This window comes from Trichomycterus rosablanca, chromosome 3 (genome assembly GCF_030014385.1).
Source record: "Trichomycterus rosablanca isolate fTriRos1 chromosome 3, fTriRos1.hap1, whole genome shotgun sequence".
Lineage (NCBI taxonomy): Eukaryota > Metazoa > Chordata > Actinopteri > Siluriformes > Trichomycteridae > Trichomycterus > Trichomycterus rosablanca.
In genome coordinates this window covers 3,459,752-3,482,253 of record NC_085990.1, presented here as the reverse complement: position 1 = coordinate 3,482,253, position 22,502 = coordinate 3,459,752, and the positions used below count along the sequence as shown (strand labels likewise).

The window sequence follows — 22,502 nt, the reverse complement described above, 5'->3', positions numbered from 1 at the left end:
CAGACAGACAGACAGACAGATAGATACATAGATTAGACAGACAGATAGATAGATCACTTTATTAATCCCAGAGGGAAAGTCAAGTATAACAACAGCTCAAGGCACATCAGAAAAGATGAATTGCCATGCTATTAAAAAAATTATATAGTTTGGGTTTGGTATAGTTTATTCATAGTTGAAGGTTTAAAGATTGTATCAGTTTGAGCTCAAGTGACCAGTAAGACAATAATCTTAAACACACGTTTACATGTCAAGTCAAGTCCAATTTATTTGTTTAGCGCTTTTTACAGTGGACATTGTCTCAAAGCAACTTTACAGAATCCAGGAGCAACAGACCAAAAACCCCTGTTGAGCAAGCCGAGGGCGACAGTGGCAAGGAAAAACTCCCTTAATAATACAGGAAGAGAACTCGAGATGAACCAGACTCAGCAGGGACCCCCATCTCCATAGGGTGGCCTGAAGGATACCAAAAAATCATATAGTTTGGGTTTGGAATAGTGTGTTAATAGTTAAAGGTGGAACACATGTTTACATCCACATTAAAATAATTTTGTATCACTCTTTAACCCTCCAGCCTAAACCCTATTAAAAAGCCAGTGAGATGAATTCAAGAAAAATGACCATAAGAGAAAACCTAGTTTGTTTGTTTGTTAGGATTTTTACATCATGTTTTACACTTTGGTTACATTCATGACAGGAACGGTAGTTACTCATTACACAAGATTCATCAGTTCACAAATTTAATGTCAAACACAGTCGTGGACAATTTAGTATCTCCAATTCACCTCACTTGTACGTCTTTGGACTGTGGGAGGAAACCGGAGCTCCCGGAGGAAACCCACGCAGACACAGGGAGAACATGCAAACTCCACACAGAGAGGACCCGGACCGCACCACCTGGGGATCGAACCCAGGACCTTCTTGCTGTGAGGCGACAGTGCTATCCACTTAGCCACCGTTCCATATTATATGGTTCTGTCTTCATCTTAATTACTTAAAAAAGAACTTTCCTTATCTGTTCCTTATCTAAAAGCCCATCTCTACACTGCATATTTCAATGGAAACTAAACACACCCTTCCTAATGTCTCTGTATCTTCCTGTTAAAAGATCAGTTTGTTTTTATTAGGATTTTATGGTGATGTTTTACACTTTGGTTCCATTCATGACATGACGGGTAGTAATAGGTTACCCATGATTCAGTTCAAGTTCAATGTCAAACACCACCATGAGCAATTTATCTTGCTGTATCAAATAAATCTCCAATTTAATTTAACTTGTTAAAACAATATGGACTGTATTACTGATGCTTTATTGGTGGGAGTTTGTGTAATCATCAAATTTATTTTCCAATTACATTTCCCAGGGGATCAGTAAAGTCTTATCTTATCTTAATTTACTTAACTTGCATGTTGTTGGACTGTGGGAGGAAACTGGCACTCCTGCAGGAAACCCTTGCAGACACAGGGCTATCACTGAGGGAAGGGGGGGGGGGGGGGGGACCTTGTTCTTCTACTTTAATTCCATCTATTACACTTACGAAGAATGTGTATTCTTAGACTGTTGTCCTACTTGTACAGTTTGATTCATCAGTTTACAAGTTTTAATGTCAAACAGTCATGGACAATTTAATATCTCAAATTTACCTCACTTGAATGTCTTTGTACTGTTGGCAGAAACCGGAGCTCCCGGAGGAAACCCACACAGACAAGGGGAGAACATGCAAACTCCACACCCAGGACACTCGAACCCAGGACCTTTTTGCTGTGAGACGCTAACCACTGAGCGACAATTGTTACTTATTCTCAAAAGAAGTTAATATATACAAATTTAACCAGTTTAAAAGTAGGATTTCGCTTATGTTTAAATGTGGAATTAAGATAATTAACTCCACACATTTTACCATGACCTTACTTAATTATCTTTACCAGGGTGGCAAATAATTCTAAAGATGATTACACTAAAGGTTACCAATAAAGCATCAGTAATATAGTCAATATTCGTAAAGAAAAGCTTCCTGATGCATCCCAATGGTGAAAAATACACATGTAAAGCATTAGGATTTTTCCAACATGGCACTAACAGTTGTAGCACGTTAATCCAGGACCTGCTGACTCACTCACTCCTTCATCCCAGTAACTACAGGATCTCATTTTCCACATATCACCGTCTTTAATTTCATAACGAATCTCTGGCCTTCTGCTTTTAATATAAATGCCTTTTTAATGCAAATCAACATGGGCAGATTCTGCCGGAATTCAGTTTTTTTTATATAACGAAGCGTTTGTTTCCCGACAGCTGCCTCTTGTTAAAAGTGAACTGGAGGCTGTGTGTGTGTGTGTGTGTGTGTGTGTTTGATCCAAGCGCCTAAACCAAACCAAACTGTGTGTGTGGTTTAGAATTGGAGAAGAGAGAACCTCCTCTCACGCTATGGGTCTCGTGGGACGACCACGTGAGAATCGATCTGAATACGGACAGAACTGCTGTACACAGGACCACGTTTCAACTCTTGGTGTGGCTCACCTGAGCAAAAAGTGCTATTTTTTGGGGGGAACATTCATACCTTTGAGTTCAAAGATTGTTGGAACATGTTATGAAAGGCTGGTTCCAATGTATTTATTTATTTATTTATTAGGATTTTTATGTCATGTTTTACACACAATGGACAATCTTGTATCTTCAGTTCACCTCACTTGCACGTCTTTGCACTGTGGGAGGAAACCGGAACTCTCGAAGGATTTGTTTGTTTGTTTGTTTATTAGGATTTAACGTCATGTTTTACATGTTTTTTTGGTTACATTCATGACAGGAAATGGTAGTTTATCTTCACACAAGGTTCATCAGTTCACAAGGTTATATCGAACACAGTCATGGACAATTTAGTGTCTCCAATTTACCTCACTTGCATGTTTTTGGACTGTGGGAGGAAACCGGAGCTCCCGGAGTAAACCCACGCCTCCCGAAGGAAACCCACGCGGACACGGGGAGAACAAACTCCACGCAGAAAGGACTCGGACCGCCCCACCTGGGAATCAAACCCAGGACCTTCTTGCTGTGAGGCGAAAGTGCTACCAACTGAGCCACCGTACCGCCCTCTGGTCCCAAAGTAAAGTTAAAACTAAAACTTTCTTACACGTGCTTAATAAAGCAAAGAATTCTTTAATGTGGCGTTAAAAAGGAATTTTTACGTCTAAAGCATGAAAGTGAATGAGAGTTGTGTAAGATGTCGGGTGAGTCATTTATGAGTTCCTTCAATTTAAACCACAACTAAATGGGAACAACTCCCAGTGTGTGTATATAACAAAGGACAGGACATGTGTGTGTGTGTGTGTGTGTGTGTGTGTGTGTGTGTGTGTGTGTGTGTGTGTGTGTGTGTGTGTGTGTGCGCACTCTTCCCCAAAATCTTTTTTTTTCTCATTTTTATGGACCAACTGACTCACAGCTCCTTGGCAAACTTTGTTCTAAAAAAATCCTGAATACCATGGAAACTTTGAGCCACTAAACTCCCCAAACACACACACACACACACACACACACACACACACACACCTAAAGACGGGACAGACTTTCCAACAGAGCACTGGAAGATGGACCGGCACTATGTATGGTTATAAACTGTAATTAAAGTTCTTCTACATTTTTGTACGCTTTTAACACATGAACCCTACAAACTTTCCACCATCTGGTTTCCATTACAGGTCCAAGTGTGAGAGCAGCTGTACCCGACTGGTCAGTGTAAAACCTTAGTGGAGCTTCATGCTAAAAATCTAAAACTATAACTTAAAAATTACAATTTCTTACTCCACAATAATCTGGAGTATGCCTGTAGGAATTTAGCATGAAAGGGGGCTAACAAAGCATGCAGAGAAACAGATGGACTACAGTCAGTAATTGTAGAACTACAAAGTGCTTCTATATGGTAAGTGGAACTGATAAAATGGACAATGTGTGTACAAACAAGAAGGTGGTTTTAATGTTATGGCTGATCAGTGTATGTTTGTTTATTAGGTTTTTAGGGTGTGTGCAAGGGAAACCGGAGCTCATGCAAACACAGGCAGAACATGCAAACTCCATTCCAGGGAAAACGCAAAATAAAAGTATTTTGGTCACATAAATTCTTTTCATAAACGAGCATTTCATTACAAGAGTGTGTCACACATTGTAACCAGAGCTGAACTGATCTAAAATAACGCTTTGGTGAAAAGGCCCAAAGGTGTAACCACATATACAAAAAAAAAAGCAAGATCTGAGAGAGTCGACTCTATTCATACCAGCTCCTTTACTCATCATAACCATTATTCCTCCAGCCTCCGGCCTGAACCTCCACACGGCTCACATGACCCAGCCACTTCAGCTCTGTAGACGTTGAGGAGAGTAAACTACATTTCTCCTTCTGTCCTTTTTAGGCCACAAAAATCTGAAGTAAGCACCACAGTCACATTCAAAGCTGCACACTTATAATGAGGGATCAGGAGAATGTGCCATATCTCAGTGCTATACTGCCAGGACTGCCTATCAATTTAATTTTACTACGTGCAATGATAATAAAGCTTTCTATCTGTGAGAATGGATTTTTAATTCCTAAGAGGAATTCCTTAATAAACAAGTGTTCCAGCGACAACTGCAGTGCTTTTATTTACTCACTCACTCACTTTCTTAACCGCTTATCCAATTAGGGTCACGGGGGGTGCTGGAGCCTATCCTAGCTTTTCAATGGGCGCAAGGCACACAGCAACACCCTGGACGGGGCACCAGTCCACCGCAGGGCAGACACACACACATACACACACACCCATTCACCTACAGATCAATTCAGTGTCTCCGTTTAACCTGACTGAATGTTTTTGGACTGTCGGAGGAAACTGGAGTTCCCGGAGGAAACCCACACAGACACGGGGAGAACATGCAAACTTCGCACAGAAAGGACCTGGGCCGCCCCGCCTTTTCAATTTTTTTATGAATTTGGTGACAAATGTAAGAGTCATTATAACCAAACAACACATTCTGCATAACCTAAAGCCTTTATAATAAATTACAATTTACTGTAAATATGAAACATGTAAAACACCATGTTAACAACTTCTCCTAAAGTGTTCCAATTAGGAAGAAGAGATTGGAGGTGGAGGCAGTTTAGGTTACTAGGCCACAAAAAGTCAAACAAATTTTGCTGCTTCCTATGAGTGGGTGTCTTGCAAAGATCACATCAAGATCACAAAAAAAATACTCCAAACACAAGTAAATTAAAAACATAACTGTGTGTGTGTGGTATGATCTGGACTATAAACAATTCAGTAAATATTATATTCAGACACAGAGATGTATGTGCTGTTAATGTGGCAGAATACTGTACAAACATTCAGGACCCCCACAGAGCAGGTATTATTTAGGTGGTGGATCATTCTCAGCACTGCAGTGACACTGACATGGTGGTGGTGTGTTAGTGTGTGTTGTGCTGGTATGAGTGGATCAGACACAGCAGCGCTGCTGGAGTTTTTAAACACCTCACTGTCATCGCTGGACTGAAAATAGTCCACCAACCAAAAATATCCAGCCAACAGCGCCCCATGGGCAGTGTCCTGTGACCGCTGATGAAGTTCTAGAACATGAGCAACTCAAACAGCAGCATTAGATGAGCGATCGTGTCTGACTTTACGTCTACAAGGTGGACCAACTAGGTAGGAGTGTCTAATAGAGTGGACAGTGATTGGACACGGTGTGTAAAAACTCCAGCAGCGCTGCTGTGTCTGATCCACTCATTACCAGCACAACACACACTAACACACCTCCACCATGTCAGTGTCACTGCAGCGCTGAGAATGATCCACCACCCAAATAATACCTGCTCTGTGGTGGTCCTGTGAGGGTCCTGACCATTGAAGAACAGGGTGAAAGCAGGTTAAAAAGATATGTAGAGAAACAGATGGACTACAGTCAGTAATTGTAGAGCTTCAAAGTGCTTCTGTATGGTAAGTGGAGCTGATAAAATGGACAGTGAGCGTAGAAACAAGGAGGTGGTTTTAATGTTATGGCTGATCAATGTACAGTATAATACATAAATGAAGTCAGTGTTGTTTTAAATTCCATTATGCAGGGTAAAAATATTTACCATAGTAACCAGGTTAGAGCGGGGGCTAAGGGTCTGTCCCAAATGATCAAAAACAAATATCATATTACAATATTAGTCACTGTAATTTTCTGCTCCTAAACATTGTAGTAATTGACGTAGTATCACTTGTGTTATCAGTCAGCACTGGTTTCAGTCAGTAATTGAGAATCTCACATCTGCTGCCCTGTACTTTCTCCTCCTCACTTTTTCTGGCTGGTATTTTGCATGTCCTGAAATAAAAGTGTGTTGACCAAACGGCCCTAAATAGCACCTGTCTCTCCATCCTAAACACTTATGCACTTACACACAACCATATGGTCTGTTTACTAATGACCAGAGCAGACAAATGTGGACACCAGTGGCCACACACATGCGTGAACATGTGGCTCTCATCAGTCCAAGAACATTTGTTCAAGCCCTGGTTGTGCTGATGGATCACCAGGCAAGAGCTGCAGGGACAGTTAAGGTAAATTTGCCCTAGTGTGGGGAAATACAAATAGGCTGCATGTCACGAGTGAGGATTTCCCTGGAACGCCCACCTGACCAAACTGAGTCACACTGAATTTTAGGTAAAACCCCCTTCAGTCATTCTGAGCTCACACTGACGTTACTGCTGCCTAGTTACACTGAATACTATTATTACACACATCTTTACCATGGCACTCCACTTACAAACAATCATATACCCAGTTATCAACATGCATTACATAGCCAAAAGTATGTAGACACTCCTTCTAAATAGTAGGTTCAACCTTCTTCTATAACACTAATTGTAACCAGGCCATGTAATCACTCTAGAAGGAATTGTTGCACAAAAGAACACAAAGGCTTTTAATGTGGTAAACTGCAAGTGTATTTACTGTGAATTAAAAATATCCAAGTGAAACAGGTCAGCCATGAATTCGCAGACCACAGAGCAACCTAAGCACATCATTTACACCTCAGTGCTGTAAATCACCCTGCTATTGTGCTTCAGAGCTGAAATAATATACCAGCAAATCTGACATTTAGTCTGGGACTGTTTTTTTAAATGCATTTTCTCACCACTTTCTCCTAATTTAGCGTAGTCAATTTGTCTTCCGCTGCTGAGGGCTCCCCGATTGCATCCGAGGAGAGCATGCAGCTGTACACACCTCCTCCGACACATGAACGGCCCTCCTCTTCTCACCCCTGCATTCAGCACAGGCGTCTCTTCCGCCATTCAGGGTCCTTGCACAGCGTATGAAGATCCCACCCACACATAGTCTGGTCATCCCACCCTAGCAGATACGGTGGCCAATTAGTATCAGCTGCAGATGGCGCCCAGTCGACTGATGGCAACATCGATCCTCGAACCGAGGCGCTGGTGTGTTAGCGGACTGTTTTTAATGGTTTGTTCTGGACCTCTGCTTCCAGTAGAGACCACTTTCAATGCTACAGCTTATAGGAAAATTCCAGACAACTGTGTGCTTCCAAAGTGTGCCAATTAAAACTTGACTGGTCAGCAGACTGTCCTGGTTTTAACCATATCTAAGGCCCTACCTAATTCACGGCTGTGAACATCGCATCATGGACCGTGAAATGAGCCTTTTCCCATGTAAAATGCAATCTGCTATGAATTCATTCGCATGGCGGTCAAGTGTTACTGGTTAATTTGCACTATGAGGCGTCCTACCAATCCTACAGCAATTCAGTTAGCAATCGCTTAGTCAAAATGTCCAAGATGTCAAAGTAAAGCAGCTAAAAACACGACTCGGGTAACAGAGTTTGGAAAATGCCCAACCAATTCTGTGGACGCAGGGAGGGGTCAAAACACAGATGAGTGTGTGTTTCGTATTTGAGACAGAACATGAAGCCTCACACCGTTGCTGGATGTTCTAGGTTTACCTTCAATGGTTAAGGTGGCTGTGCTGTGTATCGTAGCTTCCATTTATTCTCCATTCTTCCATTTATTATCATTCAGTTTATGAGTGTAATTTAATCTTTTGAAAATCAAGGTCTGTGAAATTAAGCAAATTTTTCCCGTGAATTTAGTAGATCCCTAATCATATCTGACACTGGAGATGAATTGAAATGAGAAGGCGTCATCACCTCACATTAATGCACAACCTTGATAACCTTCCTCTGTCTGTCCGAACATCTGAGTCTCTCGCTGTCTTCAAAAGACGATTAAAAACCTTCATCACCTCTTTACTAAACACTAAAGCTGACATGTACTTACTTACTAACGCTGTTATTCTTATTCATTTCTTGCAAATTTTCTTGCAGATGTGTGTTCTTGGACTGTTGTCTACTTAAACTAGAGTAAGACAATGTTTACTATGGAAGCACTATACCAAAAAATCATATACAGTAGTTTGGGTTTGGAATAGTGTGTTAATAGTTAAAGGTGGAACACATGTTTACATCCACATTAAAATAATAACAAAAACCCAGAATCAAGCTTTTGTATCACTTTCTAACCTGCACTAGTAATCCAAAGGTTGCTGGTTTAAGCCCCACCACTGCCAGGCTGCCACCGTTAGGCCATTGAGCAAGGTCCTTAACCCTCAATTGCTTAGACTGTATACTGTCACTGTACTGTAAGTCACTCTGGATAAGAGCGTCTGCTATATGCTGAAAATGTAAATGTAAATAACACTACATATACCTACCCATGAGTTTGGAGTGAGATGTTTAACAAACACATATGGAATTAATGTTTAGGTGTATATATACTTTTGGACATGTACTGTACAGTCTCTAAATATAAAAAATACTGTAAAATGGAAGTACAGGGTAGTGAAAGCTCATTCTGAGACAGTCTGCTTCCCTTACAACCACAAATGGCTGGTGAGTCATGGCTCATTCCAGTCAGCGCCCGCGGTACGGCTGCAGCATTGCCACGACAACCAAACATTCCCAAACAGCAGCGGCTACTGAGATGATGTGGGATGGAACTGAGCTGAACATCAAGACTGAATCACGGCGTAAATGAGTAAGAAATGCTTCCAGGAACAAGTGGCATGGTTACCCTGGGCAACAATCTGACTGTGTCCACTTGTGTGCGCGACCAAGCGAAGATTGACCTTATCAGAGAAGAATGTATCACCGTATAGGCATCAAGGGACGGGCTGGGAGACCGTAAATTTAATGTATGAAGTGAGAGTGATGGATCCTATCATTACTCAAAGATAACAACAGGATTACGGCATTGATGTGTACATAGTAAATAATAAAGCTCAAGGGTAGCCTGCACATTTAAGGTCCAGACCACACCTAGTTTACTCAGTAACCTAAAGTAAATAGTAAAAATCCTTGACAGCAAGACACACAAACAACACAACGCTTCCAGTCAATGAGAGAGAATTCATTCAGCAGCCTGACTGGCAGGTCCTAATCGCGCTTAGGTGTTGCCCCGACTATATTTGTTCCTTGCTGACAATGCAACAAGTTTCTCTGGCAGTTATGGTGTTTGTATTTACATAGCAAGCTGCTTCAAAGTGCTGAAAAATTCCAACGGCAAAATTACTTAAAAATATGCAATATGTGCAAGCGCCACCCAAGTACTCTTGGTCTAAAGAATTAATTCTATTAGTATTGAAAAAAAAGAAGGAAATGTATTATGGTGTATGGTACAGCACACGTACTGTACTGAAATGTGATGTGTGTGTTATATGTACTGTACAGTACTAAGTCAAGTCAGCTTTATTTATATAGCGCTTTTTACAATAGACATTGTCTCAAAGCAACTTTACAAAATCCAGGACCAACAGATACAAAAACCCCTGTTGAGCAAGCCGAGGGCGACTGTGGCAAGGAAAAACTCCCTGAAAATTACAGGAAGAAACCTTGAGAGGAACCAAGGAACAATATACTACTGTGTATTGTTGTTTATTATTGTTTATTACAGTAATGTCTATTCTATAATTTAAGATTAAGGGAAAATATACGTGTATTTATAACAAAAAAGAGCATTTAAGACATTAGAGAGGTTAGGGGTAAGGGGGGGTTTGGGAGGTCTGGCACAGATTAATTCTATTTACATTATTTCTTATGGGAAAAATAGGTTTAACTTACGAACATTTTGACTTTTGAACATTTGTCCTTCGGGAACCAATTAAATTCGTAAGTCAGGGGTCTACTGTATCTAGATTCCAGCTAGTAAACACACTTACTTACTCAGCAATTTCTTTCATTTGGAGATAACAGTTCTCACTGTGGTTTGCTGGAGTCCTATAGCCCTCAAAATTAGCTTTGTAATTCTTCCCAGAATATTTTAATAAACTTGTTTTCATTCTAAAATGTAATTTTGATATTTATTTTACTCTTTTATAATGCAAAAGAGGTTTTAGCAAAGGTTCTGTGGGTGTTTAGGATTTTTTCAACATAGGGTTAGTTTATGTTGGATATGTTTTAATGTTATAATTTTAAAAAACGTATTTTGTACTTTCTCAGCCTTGCATTACATTTTAAAGATCTAAACAAGAGTTAATACATTTTACACTACTGTATAACTCAAGGCCATCATTGTACTACAAAGCAACATACAGTAATAAATCATTGTGAACACAGTTGTGACGCGTGAGTGGTGGAAACGCATTTCTGGCAGCTGAGTGTGAATGTTCGGTTAGGAATTGGAGGTGCTGGAGGGTGTCTGTGTGCACGACTGCTTTGGGAATTCCTGTTTATAATTCTATTTGGGATAGAAGTACAAATCAGAACACGAGGTGAATGTTTTTCTACACATATTTCTTATAATATTTTGTTTAGTAGGGTTGGGCTTATTTATTTAATGATTTTCAAATGTTATTCATTTACTACATATTTACAAAAAGCTGGAAATGAAACATCGGTGCATCCCATAACACAATAACATAATGCAATTTCAACAGATATTTATAGAAAACAAAAGTTTAACCCCAGCAATCAAGAGCAGCATATTTAGTGTTTAATTAAATGTTAAATAAAAGTCTTTGTATAAGGAGCTAATGTGGACGAGCAACAGCAACATGATTCCTAAGAAATTGCATTTATTTATTCATTTATTTAACTTCAACTTTATGTAACTGCTTTGTCTTGATGTCATGGTGGGTCTGGAATCTCCCTGCAAACACTGGGTGCAAAACCTAGGGGCAATCCACCTACTGGCACCTACAGACTCTCTTTAAAAGTCTTTTAAAACTCAAGTAGACATGGTGGAACAGAGAAAATTCCTCACAGACAGGGACCACAGGCGGAGATCAAGCGTAGGTCCACAGGACCGGGCAGCACACATACCATACGCTGTGCCACCGCGCTGATATCATATTACAATGAAGTTTTCATATCGCCAACCTCACAGTGAGGAAGATCATGCTTTTTAAGATCTAACACAATTTAATACAATGAATATAAAACCACAAACAACCTTAACAAGGGCAGTAAAATCATATCTTGATATTCTAAGACCTGGCCAAGCTGATTAAGTTAGAGTAAACATTTTAATCAGTGGGGCGCTCGGGTAGCACAATGGTAAATTATGCTAAATTATGCCCACTACCACTGAGATCAAGGGTTTGAGTCTCTAACGGTGCCAGTTGGGTGTCTACATACAGACATGATTGGCTATGTTGATGGACTGGCAGCCTGTCTGGGTTGTGTTACTGCATTGCAGCCAGTGTTTCAAGAAAACCGGATCCACAGCATCCCTGACCATGATAAAGTGCAGGTAAAACTTATAATGCTATCTGTTTTCATACCTGGCTTTGAGTTCCTTGTAGTCCTCACGGATCTTACTGAGGTCCAGCTGCAGCCTGGCTCGCTCCTTGGCAACAGAATCGAGGGTCTTGCGGGCATCGGCCAGCTCGTTCTCATAAGCCGCCTTCATGCCGCCCAGCTCGCGGCTGATCTCCGTCTCCGACTCGGTGATGCGCAAGTGGAGGCCGGCGTTTTCCACTTCCAGGGAGCGCACCTTGTCGATGTAGACCGCCAAACGGTCGTTCAGGTTGCACAGATCCTGCTTCTCCTGCAGGCGCGTGATGCGTGTCGGGGAGAGCACGGTGGTCGTCCCACCGCGGCTGGTACGCTTCTGCGCCGGAGTCTCCATTACTGGCTTTGAGGAGGATGGAAGGGTCTGTTATGGGACGCGTGGGGAGAGAAAAATACAATCAAGGTTTGATACGTAAAAGAATAATTTTACCGTACCAATGTTGTTCAGATGTGTGTAAAAGTATAAAAAATAAATATATTTTATTTGGGCTCCATAGAAATTCCTATAATCAGTAGATTTTCCTGGGAAATACCACAGCCATCCACGGACTGTAGAACAGATGAGTATAACTGGCCCCGTTTTCAGATTTGGAGGGTAAAGATGCATTTCTGTCTGCCTATGAATACAAAACTAGACAATCTCAGACATCCATAAGCTTCTGTACGAAAATTGCACTGATCTACCCAAGGGCACTGCACGATTGGCACATTTTAGACCTGTGTTCCCAAACTGGTAGATTATGTGTGAGAGGTTGGACTCAAAACTAAACTAGAATAAAATCTAAAAATGATTAAAAATGTAGGTGTAAGGTTTCCAAAATCTCATGTACTCCCTCGCCTCTTGTCTCCGCCCATCCGCTCCACCCATTAAACGTTCTTTTTTGGTGCCACACCCGTTAAGCCACATAAATGCAAATTAATTATGCTATAGTAGTAGGGTATGATGCCAACAAAACTGATGCCAAAAAAAGACCGGTACATGGAAATAAAAAAAACTTGTTGTAAGTAAACAAACGTGTACAAACTCCTGAGCAAATGTTCTCATCTACACAATATCACACAAAAAAGTCTTTATCATAAACCACATAGAGGCATCCCTACTACTACTACTACTACTACTCTGGCTTATATACTGAATTTGGGATTGCACGATCTAACAAAAGATGGAAAAGTAAAACCACAGCACACTATTCACTCTCAAGCTGAGAATACAGTTTTAAAACGTCCTCACACAGAGACACAGAACAGACGAGGTTACGTATTACGTTCTAGTTCACTTTTATAATTTCTTAAAACAAATTGAGGCACGTCTTTAATGGAATAAGTCACTCCTCCACCCCACACGCCCCCATCCCACACGCCCCCACCCAACCCTCGAACTAACACCTCTCTGTTCTGCACTGTTCTTTCAGTTTTGCTTTACATTGTATAAATCAGTGTAAATTCCACACTCATGAAAAGTCCTGTAGTAAAATAAAACACTTACTACAGATTCACATGTGAATGCAGATGTGTTTACCTGCTAGAAGACAGTGGTGTGGAGCTGTAGAGATCAGGACTTGCTTGGGAAAGCCTGCTGGAGCTGCTTCTTCTTCTCTGTGGTGGTGGAGTTTCAGAGCGTTCGCTTTGCCTTTCTCACTACGGCTCTGATCCTGGCAGCTTGCCTTTCAACCCTTTCCTGGCATGAGAGAGAGAGAGAGCGAGAGAGAGAGACCGAGAGAGAGAAAAGAGAGAGAGAGAGAGAAAGAGAGAGAGAGAGAGAATGGGTGGGTCTGGAAAACAGGGCGGCACCACAGAGCCATGGCTGCATTCTTTCTATCCTGTTCCATCTTCTTTTCGTTTTAGTTTCTCTGGCCTGTTAAACACATTTGCTTTAATTATTATTCTTAGATTACTGAAAGTAAAAGTCAATTCCATAACCAAAATCAAGTTATAAAGTTGTATAAAAACAACTGTCCTTCTGGTATGAGCCCATACTGTATGATGTACACTTGTCTCCCAAATATGCAGGTAGAATATAAGCTGTCCCAAAAAACATTGAGAAGATCCACGATCATGATCACAAACTATGTCCATATGCTATATATCCATAAAATGCCTAAAGCTTAACAAACTGTTCCAAAAGTAAAAAAACATGCCAGGCAGACCACTTATGACGGCACAATAATGCACCACTTATTATTTATTGCAGAGGGGTGGCATCCCTAAAAACGACAGGCCCAATCCGGAGTCTGAACACAGGTGAGTGACAGTTGTCTGGGAGGGAACTTGGTCGAGTACTGATATTTTTAACTCTAACATGACCCTGAGTGAAGTCTTCACCTCCTCCCCACTCCATGTTGCACGATCGGCTTTCTAAACACTGGACGAGTGAACAAGTGCCGGTTATTTAAAGCACTACAGAGTCAGAACTGTCCAGTGTGCCAGACTACCAGTGATTGTGAAACCAGATTTAGAAAAAGCCTAAGCAGCTTCTCAATGACGTATTTGGGACCAGTTACCTCATTCTGCAAGATTAATTAATAATGTTTAAAGGAATATTTTAGTTTTGCTTTAACTGATCTCTATCTACCATACCACACATGTACCACACATGTACCAATCACGTACCAATCATGATCCAATCACGTACCAAACCAAACCTTTGTTACAGTAACAATATCAATTCTTCAGTATTTAACTGGTGTGTATATACACCAATCAGCCATAACATTAAAACCACCTCCTTGTTTCTACACTCACTGTTCATTTTATCAGCTCCACTTACCATATAGAAGCACTTTGTAGTTCTACAATTACTGACTGTAGTCCATATGTTTCTCTACATGCTTTGTTAGCCCCCTTTCATGCTGTTCTTCAATGGTCAGGACACCCACAGGACCACCACAGAGCAGGTATTATTTGGGTGGTGGATCATTCTCAGCACTGCAGTGACACTGACATGGTGGTGGTGTGTTAGTGTGTGTTGTGCTGGTATGAGTGGATCAGACACAGCAGCGCTGCTGGAGCTTTTAAACACCTTACTGTCACTGCTGGACTGAGAATAGTCCACCAACCAAAAATATCTAGCGCCCTGTGGGCAGCGTCCTGTGACCACTGATGAAATCTAGAAGATGACCGACTCAAACAGCAGCAATAGATGAGCGATCGTCTCTGACTTTACATCTACAAGCTGAACCAACTAGGTAGGAGTGTCTAATAGAGTGGACAGTGAATGGACACGGTATTTAAAAACTCCAGCAGCGCTGCTGTGTCTGATCCACTCATACCAGCACAACACACACTAACACACCACCACCATGTCAGGGTCACTGCAGTGCTGAGAATGATCCACCACCCAAATAATACCTGCTCTGTGGTGGTCCTGTGGGGGTCCTGACCATTGAAGAACAGCATGAAAGGGGGCTAACAAAGCATGTAGAGAAACAGATGGACTACAGTCAGTAATTGTAGAACTACAAAGTGCTTCTATATGGGAAGTGGAGCTGATAAAATGGACAGTGAGTAGAAACAAGGAGGTGGTTTTAATGTTATGGCTGAGTGGTGTATATATATACACAATCAGCCCGACCAGGCATAACATTATGACCACCTTCCTAATACTGTGTTGGTCCCCCTTTTGCTGTCTTCGGCTGTCTCCTAGTCAGTGTATGTCCACCACTTATTATAACCGTTACTATCATAGAACAACATGCAGAGAGGAGAGTTTAGAAAAAGTGCTGATTGGTATCTATGATTGAGCACACATACCACAAAAGCTTTCGTAACTCTAACCAGCCAGGATTCATTTTATTGCAGTGTTCCAAGTTGAATAAAACGAACATAAGAACAGCTTTAGTGAGACTTTCTTTCTTTTATATTTATCTCATCCGAGACTTTACGATGTGATCATGCAGCTCTGTTTAAGGTGTTTCTTTTCATTTTAAGTACATGGAAACTATTCATGTTATACACCGAGTTACTGTCGAAGGTAATCACATGTGCTACCGATGTTGTAGACACAGATTAGGTTGCAGATGGTTTCTAAACTAATATAAATCAATCAAATGTGCAAATAAGGTGATCAGCAAAATGACTTGGAGCACAAACTGCTCCGTTTTGCCTCTGCAGGATCACATCTGGGTACCCAGCTTAAATAAACACAGACCCAAGACAGGGAACAAGATGTGCCTGCCTCCATTTCAGGGATAGAAGGGGACTTCCAGCTTCGAGTGACTCAGTGGAAAAGCTTCACCAGACAGTCCGAGTCATTCCTACCAGCGGCACACACACACACACACACACACACACACTTCTCTGTTCCACAGTGGGGCGGTTCCTGCTCCAGCAGGCCATGTGCCCACTGCATTCTTCACTACAATAAAACCGACTGCCCTTGGGAAATCCTTTCCTGACCTTAAGAAATTTGTGGACACTTTTACAAGGTAAAACGGCACTGTTTACCCAATTCACACCAAACAGGTTTAACAGCTGTAACCCAGGTGTTTGGTGACAAGACTAGTAGTTTGGAAGCAAAGACATTCAAGGGCTGAGCTTGGAAAACACAGAATACTAAGAAATGCAGTAATCTGGTTTTTACAACAATTAAACATCTTATGTTTTAGACATATTTTCTTCTTGGGATCACGGAGACCAAAATAATAATAATAATAAAACGTTATTTATAAGCACCTTTCAAGAAACTCAAGGACCCTGTACAACTACAGGCCTAACACCGCACGGAAGTGAATCAACATAAATGTATTTATTTATTTATTTATTTATTAGGATTTTAACGTCATGTTTTACACTTTGGTTACATTCATGACAGGAACAGTAGTTACTCATTACACAAGATTCATCAGTTCACAAGTTTCATATCAAACACAATCATGGACAATTTTGTCTCCAATTTACCTCACTTGCACGTCTTTGGACTGTGGGAGGAAACCGGAGCTCCCGGAGGAAACCCACACAGACACGGAGAGAACATGCAAACTCCACACAGAAAGGATCCGAACCGAATCAACATAAATAAGTAAATAAAAACAACAGGCAACGATCAAATTAAAATGAAGGACATGTACTGTTATTTTAGAGTTCCATTATTAGCTGTGTATTCATAGTTCAGCATTAATATTACGAAAAAGCCTTAAAATAAACCTAATATCATTTATTACAAAAAACAAGGTCCTCCAGAGGCTGGTTACACCTTCAGCAGTAATAAATAATCTTTTTTGCAGAAGAGCGACATTACATTACTCATGTTACATTTTCTGTGATTTATTGTTTCACATCCTGCCAAATCTCTAACGGTGTTAAGTCAGGACTTTGATTAGCTAATCAGAAACTTAAATAATTCAGTTGTGGGCTTCATTTTATATTACTGATCTATTGCACAACCGATTTCAATCCCAGTTTGGGATTATCCTACATCTTTCTAAAGAATTTTGAGTGGAATTTATTATATATTTTTTTTAAACCAAGTCATGCAAGTCCTGACGAGTGAGAACTCCTCCCGCATGACCACACCACCTCCACCATGACCTACTGTTGATAGAGCGCTCCTACTATAAAATGCTTTATTTGTGATGTGAACACATTAACATCCAGGTGCCTGTTTTGCCTGACTGGAACTGTGTTACGTTCTCTTTTCCTTCTGTCATTGTTTGGAAATTAAACACACATTTAGTTTTTAGGTTTAATAGCACACTTCAGCTGCTCCAGGGTCTGCATTGTTTGTTTGTTTATTAGAGTTTTAACGTCATGTTTTACACTGTGGTTACATTTATGACAGGAACGGTAGTTACTCATTACACAAGATTTATCAGTTCACAAGATTATATCAAACACAGTCTTGGACAATTTAGTATCTCCAGTTCACCTCACTTGCACGTCTTTGGGAGGAAACCGAAGCTCCCAGAGTAAACCCATGCGGACACGGGGAGAACATGCAAACTCCACACAGAAAGGACCCGGACCGCCCCACCTGGGGATCGAACCCAGGACCTTCTTGCTGTGAGGCAACAGTGCTACCCACTTAGCCACAGTGCCACCCACATTGTTGTGCATTGTGCCCCACAGGTTTTTAGGGCAGTTGTAGCCTAGCGGTTAAGGTACTGGACTAGTAATCAAAAGATCGCTGGTTCAAGCCTCACCGCTGCCAGGTTGCTGCTGTTGGGTCCTTGAGCAAGGCCCTTAACCCTCAATTGCTCAGACTGTATACTGTCACACTACTGTAGGTCACTTTGGAATTAAGCGTCTTCTAAATGCCAAAAATGTAAATGTAATGGGAGACAGGTCTGGAATTTGGACAGGCCAGTCTAACACCTGCACTCTCAGACTATAACGCTGTATTACAACACCTGCAGAATGGACCTCAACTCGCCAAAACAAGCAGGAATGTCCATAAATGTCCCTACATTAAGACATCATCTAGATGTCAGCATATGCTGCTTCAAAATGTACAAAATGCAATGTTGACACAAACTGTTCCCCCTTAAATCCTACAAACCACTAGTATACCACTCAAGGGTTCATTTTGGGAATGTGATGCTGTGTAGGCAGTTCTAAGAGCATACTGCAATCAGTGTGCACTTTGAGTACTTGTAAAAACTTGATTTTGGTCTGGAAAGCTAGTGTAAGTGTTCAGAACGTGTTTAAACCAGCTGCTGTTTTTCTTTCCAGTAGGGATGTTATCTGAAAACTATGTTTACAAGCATTTCTACTGAATTATCATGCTAATAAACCGAAAGATGTTTGTTTAATGGTGCAGAATAGAAACATTTAGTGTCCAAAAGTCCAAACTAAACCCAAAAGAAAAGATCCTGCAGGAGTTTACCTGCCAGGTACCATGTCCTCTCTTTTAGATTCATTATTCCAGACTAAACTAACACCACAGTTATGCAGGCATGACCACACACACCTAAAATTGAGTTCTGGTGAATAATCCACTTTTCTCTGTTGACTCAATCATGCAGGTAGAATGTGTGGGTGTTTATTAACTGACTGCTTTTCTCTGCAACTTCCAGGACGCTCAGTTTTATTATCTTTCATTATAATAACAAACAGCTGAGTCACGGAGCTGGAATGACATGTTTAACGTTTTATACGCAGCTCTGAAGTAAAATGACTTTATAGCATTTAGAATTGAAGTATAAACATCTAGAGAAGAAAACAGAAGGACTCACGGGATTGTTACTTCTGTGCGTTGTTTAATTTGGGAGCAAAAACCGCAACATTTCTCTCCCACACGAGCAGCCGACCTGAGAAACGCGCGTCTGCGCCCCCTATTGGACATTAAGAGCATTACAGCGCGTTACGCTTATAGAGGGCGCCCGTGAGTCAAGTACTTCTGTACTGAGATTCTTACTGTTTGTAATGTAAAAATAGAAAGAAAATACACCGACTAGGCATAACATTATGACCACTGACAGGTGAAGTGAATAACACTGATTATCTCTTCATCACGGCACCTGTATATTAGGCAGCAAGTGAACATTTTATCCTCAAAGTTGATGTTAGAAGCAGGAAAAATGGGCCCTGCTCCAAAGCAAAAATGCTTCAGGAATGGTTTGAGGAGCACAACTACGAGTTTGGCCTCCAAAAGTGCGATCCATGGAGGCCCAACCTCACAACTTACAGGGGTTAAAGGATCTGCTGCTGACATCTTGGTGCCAGATACCACAGCACACCTTCAGGGGTCTAGTGGAGTCCATGCGATGGGTCAGGGCTGTTTTGGCAGCAAAAGGGGGACCAACACAATATTAGGAAGGTGGTCATTATGTTATGCATGATCGGTATACGTATGTATATATATATATACAGTGTATCACAAAAGTGAGTACACCCCTCACATTTCTGCAAATATTTCATTATATCTTTTCATGGGACAACACTATAGACATGAAACTTGGATATAACTTAGAGTAGTCAGTGTACAGCTTGTATAGCAGTGTAGATTTACTGTCTTCTGAAAATAACTCAACACACAGCCATTAATGTCTAAATAGCTGGCAACATAAGTGAGTACACCCCACAGTGAACATGTCCAAATTGTGCCCAAATGTGTCGTTGTCCCTTTCTGGTGTCATGTGTCAAGGTCCCAGGTGTAAATGGGGAGCAGGGCTGTTAAATTTGGTGTTTTGGGTACAATTCTCTCATACTGGCCACTGGATATTCAACATGGCACCTCATGGCAAAGAACTCTCTGAGGATGTGAGAAATAGAATTGTTGCTCTCCACAAAGATGGCCTGGGCTATAAGAAGATTGCTAACACCCTGAAACTGAGCTACAGCATGGTGGCCAAGGTCATACAGCGGTTTTCCAGGACAGGTTCCACTCGGAACAGGCTTCGCCAGGGTCGACCAAAGAAGTCGAGTCCACGTGTTCGGCGTCATATCCAGAGGTTGGCTTTAAAAAATAGACACATGAGTGCTGCTAGCATTGCTGCAGAGGTTGAAGACGTGGGAGGTCAGCCTGTCAGTGCTCAGACCATACGCCGCACACTGCATCAACTCGGTCTGCATGGTCGTCATCCCAGAAGGAAGCTGACGCAGAAGAAAGCCCGCAAACAGTTTGCTGAAGACAAGCAGTCCAAGAACATGGATTACTGGAATGCCCTGTGGTCTGACGAGACCAAGATAAACTTGTTTGGCTCAGATGGTGTCCAGCATGTGTGGCGGCGCCCTGGTGAGAAGTACCAAGACAACTGTATCTTGCCTACAGTCAAGCATGGTGGTGGTAGCATCATGGTCTTGGGCTGCATGAGTGTTGCTGGCACTGGGGAGCTGCAGTTCATTGAGGGAAACATGAATTCCAACATGTACTGTGACATTCTGAAACAGAGCATGATCCCCTCCCTTCGAAAACTGGGCCTCATGGCAGTTTTCCAACAGGATAACGACCCCAAACACAACCTCCAAGATGACAACTGCCTTGCTGAGGAAGCTGAAGGTAAAGGTGATGGACTAAACCCAATTGAGCACCTGTGGCGCATCCTCAAGTGGAAGGTGGAGGAGTTCAAGGTGTCTAACATCCACCAGCTCTGTGATGTCATCATGGAGGAGTGGAAGAGGATTCCAGTAGCAACCTGTGCAGCTCTGGTGAATTCCATGCCCAGGGGGGTTAAGGCAGTGCTGGATAATAATGGTGGTCACACAAAATATTGACACTTTGGGCACAATTTGGACATGTTCACTGTGGGGTGTACTCACTTATGTTGCCAGCTATTTAGACATTCATGGCTGTGTGTTGAGTTATTTTCAGAAGACAGTAAATCTACACTGCTATACAAGTTGTACACTGACTACTCTAAGTTATATCCAAGTTTCATGTCTATAGTGTTGTCCCATGAAAAGATATAATGAAATATTTGCAGAAATGTGAGGGGTGTACTCACTTTTGTGATACACTGTATATACAGTATATATACTGTATATTTATATGAATATACATTCATGACAGGAACGGTAGTTACTCATTACACAAGATTCATCAGTTCACAAAGTTTATATCAAACACAGTTATGGACAATTTTTTATCTCCAATTCACCTCCCTTGCACATCTTTGTACTGTGGGAGGAAAACGGATCTCCAAGAGGAAACCCACACAGACACGGGGAGAACATGCAAACTCCACACAGAAAGGACACATACCTCTCCACCTGGGGATCAAACCCAGAACCTTTCTGCTTTGAGGTGACAGTGCTACCCACCGAGCCTGTGATATAAAATCAGAGGTTCTCAACTTTTTGTAATAAAAAAGAGGGAAATAACACATATAGGTTCACTTTTATACACTTAACCGTGACTTTTTCAAATGAGTGCAGCAAATAGGGGCTTCCAGAGAGGTGAAACTTTCTATTCATGTTCAAACCTCATAAACACCCCACAAAATCTCTAATCACAAATAATGACTTTGCAACAAGCATGAGAGAAGCTCAGAACTACGGAGCCCCACTTATGGCATCTTGTATAAATAAAAATATTGCAAAAGGTTGTAAACACAATATATATGTAACACCCTGAAGGCTAACACACACATTCATACCTAGGGCAATTTTAGTACCTCCAATTAACCTGATTGCACGACTCTGTACTGTGGGAGGAAACCGGAGCTCCCGGAGGAAACCCACACAAACACAGGGAGAACATGCAAACTTCACACAGAAAGGAGCCAGACTGCTCCACCTTGGAATCATACTTATGACCTTCTTGCTGTGAGGCGACAGTGCTACCCACTAATTTCTTACCTTAATTCAGCAAATGATCTTAGGCTATATGGTACATTTAATTTGTATTACAAGATTATTTACTGGATAACTGTAAGTGTATCCTGCTTAGTTGAATTTTATATCTAGAATAAACAACAGCAATGTTCCAGCAGCTGTGGTTCCTCTTTCCTCACATCCAAATCCACTTCCTTAAACACTGAGTCACCTGGGAACAATGGAGCGGGCTTGTTTGAACACCCAACCACCTGTTGATCTAGTAAATAAAGCTTAAAATAATGATGAGCTGCACAAGCAAAATGCAAACAGACATAAAGTTTCACATGCAGTGACAAGCCTTTGTTCCCTGTCTACTTAGTCTAGCTTACAAAATAGTATTTCTGGCTTATGGGAGAAAGAGTGACTTTATAAACAACAGAACATTGTCATGGGTCAGAAAATCCTCGTTCATTATCTTGTTTAGTGAAGAGCCACCCA

The 22,502-nt window shown here is 41.3% G+C and overlaps 1 protein-coding gene across 2 annotated transcripts in view; it reads right to left on the bottom strand.

Annotated features, from left to right (window-relative positions):
* lmna (lamin A) overlaps positions 1–22,502 on the bottom strand; it is a 44,115-nt gene that overhangs the window by 20,323 nt on the left and 1,290 nt on the right. The window contains exons 2-3 of one of the 2 annotated variants that reach the window (XM_062992456.1): positions 13,333–13,668; positions 11,804–12,177 (exon numbers count right to left, since the gene is read on the bottom strand). In XM_062992456.1, the coding sequence (XP_062848526.1) occupies positions 11,804–12,150 (347 nt within the window). In that variant the 5' untranslated portion in view covers positions 12,151–12,177; positions 13,333–13,668. The remainder of the gene's footprint in view (positions 1–11,803; positions 12,178–13,332; positions 13,669–22,502) is intronic. The other variant, XM_062992455.1, reaches the window with a different exon arrangement.